This window comes from Sesamum indicum, linkage group LG11 (genome assembly GCF_000512975.1).
Source record: "Sesamum indicum cultivar Zhongzhi No. 13 linkage group LG11, S_indicum_v1.0, whole genome shotgun sequence".
NCBI classification, from domain to species: Eukaryota; Viridiplantae; Streptophyta; class Magnoliopsida; order Lamiales; family Pedaliaceae; genus Sesamum; species Sesamum indicum.
In genome coordinates, this window is record NC_026155.1 from 15,110,131 (window position 1) to 15,114,535 (window position 4,405).

Genomic DNA, 4,405 nt, shown 5'->3' on the forward strand with positions numbered 1-4,405 from the left:
TGAGGAAGTGTTTCATGAGCCTCACAGGCCGCTAGCAAAATACAGTCCCTCATGGAAGATCCAGAACTTGAAGTACTATATTCCTGGAGCTGAGAGATGAAAACAAGATAGATTTTAAAAACAGTTGCTACATTGGATCTACATTAATGTTGTATTGGTTGGTAAATGTTACCTCAATGAAGGCATTCACAATCAGCCCTGCAGCAGAGCAATCAAAAACATATATTGAGGGTGTCTTCAGCCAGGAATCCAGATCACTGATTGGCAAAGGGATGTACTGTGTATAACTCTACATAAACAGCTAAATGAGAATAACGGAACTGGGAGGAAGAAGGGAAGAGGAGCGGAGGATGGAAAGCACAAGTTATTTAAGAAAGTGACCTTATTAAATAGCCAAATTTCACCACTAGGAGTAGGCTTAGGCACACCATGTCCATTGTAGTGAAAAAGAACTCTCTCAGATTTTGCATATTTGCGGCACGTTGTGCATAGTTTCTTGACTTCCTCAACTGTGGGATCTAATGAATACTTATAACGAGCCTGCCCATCATTAACAATGTTCAGGTATGTTCAATCATTTTGCATGTACATCAAAAATACATCCCTCAATGTTTCTGTTTCTTTTTTCTTTTTTGGCGGCTAAAATGCATAATTTATTAGCAAATGTCACAAGAACCAAATAATGATGCAAAAAGACATTGTTCATACCTTCGGTTGCCATCTTTCATACTGTTGACTCAAGGTTCTTCCTATTGTTTCAAGAGCTTTCTGAGGTGCCATTGAGAATGGGTCTACAGAGGGAGTGATAAACCACAAAACAAGATATACTTTATCAACACCCATAAACATAAATAATTGTTTTTTCTCATGCCAACAACTAAACGAAATCCAATATACCACTAAAGCGTTAGACTGCCCCTCACCTAGCTAGCATACAATATATATTCAAATACCCACCTGAGGAGATTAATACCATATTCGTTAGTCTTTATAACCATATTGACTAATTGCCAAGGCAGTCTTTATAACCAAATCAATTGTTTGTTTATGAATGGGAACATAATCAAGCTTTTGTTTACAACAACAAGTTATCTAAAGAATCAACTTGACATGAACCTCATCAAGCAAACTTGGCCAAGATTGCGCACATTTCAAGGGCGTTAAGGTTAAGGCTCATTAATTTGTACAATGAAAAAGTGGCATCGAAATGTTCTAGACATCATGAAGCATTACTCGCATATCAATAATAGTTTTGACTTTTTACCATAATCTTCAAAATGTTGTACAAGTTCTTATTACGAGTCTTTAGTTCCAAAAACTTAATTGCATTTTTCCGGGGTGATATATCGTATAACTTGATTCTACATCAGGTAGATTAGTAGCATTTAACATCATTCCAATAAATGCAAGTCTGTTCTAACACCAAGAATTTATTATGAAAGTAAAAAGACTAAAATCTAAACTTACCTAACACGTTCAAGAATCCAAATTTGCAACAAATGTTTGTCTAAAACATCAAAAGGGTACAACGATATTTTATGCCTGACACTAAAACAAACACAAATGTCCTTTTCTGTCTATCATCAAGCGGAAAAATATTCAAACTTCGTCCCATCAGCGAAATTATGAGAATTTATGGCATCAGAAAACTAGTTTGCCACAGTAGATCTTTCTCCTCCAGGTCTACCCTGCACATATTCCCATCATTAAATCCTCAATCTTTTCAAATCTTTAGCAGTTATTCAGCATCCCCATCCCACCACCACCACCCAAGATCTCAACCAAATAGGAACGAGCCTAAGGACAAAAAAAGCAATATCCTTTTCAAAGTTTGTGACCACCTATATGGTGATTTCCCGAATTGTAAGAAAGATGGAGTAAGAAAACCTGGTAGAAAAATAAAAACAAACAGTGGCATCCATGAAAATTTTCAGTTGAATATAGTTGCATAAGTTCTGAAATATATTGAATTCTACACAGAGCACCATGACACAGTAATTTAGAAGTAAATCAAGCATCTAAAATTATCACAGCCATAATACAGCTAAGCGCACATCAGAGAAGAAAAGTGGGACAAGATTATACCGATCCAGCATTCCATTCGGGCACAAGGAGAAATCTTTATCACATCTGGTGGATCAACGCTGATATTTAAACACAATACTAGAGCAACACATCCTGTCTTCATCTGCAATTATTTTAGGAAGTTAACAATGGCAATTATATATTATATAAGAAAAAAACATGATTCATTAAATATCATAAAGAAAGGGGGGGGGGACCACAACAAAGAAATTAAAGCCAGATAGAAAGGTCAACCAGGAGTTTATTGCAAAAATTCGACCAACAAAAATCCATTTATCCAGCCAAGAGATGCTTTGAACCACAATTGATAAGAGAAGGCCAGAAGTTTTATACTTCTATTACAGTTTATATCAGTAATCTATGAAACCATACAAACATTTAAAGCATAATACAATTTGAAGAGCACTTCATGGCAGCTAGTTGAACGGCCACGGTAGAATTCAAGGAAACCACATTTCCTATTTCCTCACAAAGACAAAACACTCACATCCAACCTCAATGTCACAAGTATCTTCAGTTACTAAATGATTTATTCAAATACATTTGAAGACCCTAGCTGATATATCTAGATCACTATGACCACTACCAGCAGAAAGGGCTCAGGATGATGGTGGGGGAAAACATGCCTAGGAGCATACCTAACTTTGTCAGTTTCAGCCAATGTGTAGGTGAGATGGGGGAATGAATGGAGACAGTAAAGAATGAGATAGACCCAATTCATCACAATCCACATTTGTAATCAGCAAATTGTGGTTAGGAAGTGTTGAAGGCACAATTATACACTAGTTCATATCAAATGTTTCTGATCAAAAGATCATAACAAAACGGATTATCCTTTAACCCTCCGCCTTCCCTTTTTGGTGAAATACCAGAAGGAGCATTGGACAAAGTCTGAGAAATGAATAGAAGGTCAACGACAAAAAAGAAAAAATTATAGCCAGAACTTCCATATATGGTTTCATATCCGTGTCTGACAAATGCCATCTGATTCACATTACTACAACTTCCATCTTCCGTTATGTTTCAAGAACAATATTGTAAAGCTCATTCCCATTAGGTTTATTAATGGGGACTTCAAAAAGTGCAATATATTAAAATCCAGCGAACATACTAGGGATATGATGAAGCTATGCCATGAAAAGGTTTATACCCTTCTCATTCTTCGAGCAGATGGATGTCATCAATGTCAGCAAATAAATACCATAATCATTTTTCACATGTTTGCAAGTATGCGATGTTTTCTCCATGAAATAAAAATTAAAACCATCTTAGGAAACCTCGATATTAACTTTTGTCGTCCTCCAAGTCCAAGAGTACTGACTTGAAAGATCCAATTAACAAGAAAAATGATTACAGCAATATCCTCATAAAGAACAATATCCGATTATAAGATGCCTGACTGAAATAACTGCATCCTCACTCAAATTCTAGGTTATTTGAAGCAACAACCTAACTACTTGCAAAGATTAGCACCATCATTATGTTATCATACCTACTACTGTAACTGCACATCATTATAGTGAAAATCACCTAGCGCCACATAATTCAATTCAATATGACAACCACATTTTACAAGCTACCGCAGCATCTTGTCAACACTACATCTCTTCTGCTAATCACTTCAGTTGACTGGCACGTTCAAAACCCTGGATTGTATCATCAACGACACTTGCGCACTTTCTAGCAAAATCTATTACTCAAACTGAAAGCACTCAATATTTGGACAGTAAATTCAACAAAGAAGAACAGTAAGATCCAGGAACTTACTCGATCCCGGGGCCGCCACTTAGAGACTAAACCACTGTCTGACGGTCCCGAGGGCATGCAGTCCTCAAAACCATCATGGCGAAGCTCACAAAACACAACAGTCTGCGGCAAGTATGCCATACTTGTCGTGGTGGTCATTGCTGCATAGCTACTGCTTGCGGTCTCAGACAAATCCCGAGCATTACTGTTATTAATAATGCTGCTGCTACTATAAACTCTCCTCACGCCATCCTCCTCTACATGATTCCCATTCACGGAGAACTCCTCCAAGTGATTTGAACCCGCTGCCGTTGACTGTGAAAACCGAGATGCCGCCATGAAATCCCCCAATGCCATAAAACTACCCTAATTTTCTAATATTTTTCAGCCCTGCCCTAGTCGAACTGGTTTCGCAGGGCGACTCATAACAGGAACCCTAATTACACCGATTAATCGAGAACACGAGGGTTTTAGATACTCCTCAACTCCAGTGTTGAGTGCGAGAGAATGAAGGTAGGGAGGGTGGGAGAGATTTAGGTTTGGTAAGTGGGTGGCGATTAATCGACAAAGCCGG

At 37.7% G+C, this 4,405-nt stretch overlaps 1 protein-coding gene across 1 annotated transcript in view; it reads right to left on the bottom strand.

Annotated features, from left to right (window-relative positions):
- The window catches only part of LOC105174635 (regulatory-associated protein of TOR 1), a 15,266-nt gene extending 10,867 nt beyond the window's left edge, over nucleotides 1–4,399 (bottom strand). Inside the window, 6 exon segments of the mRNA XM_011096799.2 lie at nucleotides 1–89; nucleotides 173–289; nucleotides 382–540; nucleotides 709–791; nucleotides 2,086–2,188; nucleotides 3,853–4,399. The exon segment at nucleotides 1–89 is cut by the window's left edge and continues 4 nt beyond it. Coding sequence (XP_011095101.1) covers nucleotides 1–89; nucleotides 173–289; nucleotides 382–540; nucleotides 709–791; nucleotides 2,086–2,188; nucleotides 3,853–4,188 — 887 coding nt within the window. The 5' untranslated portion in view covers nucleotides 4,189–4,399.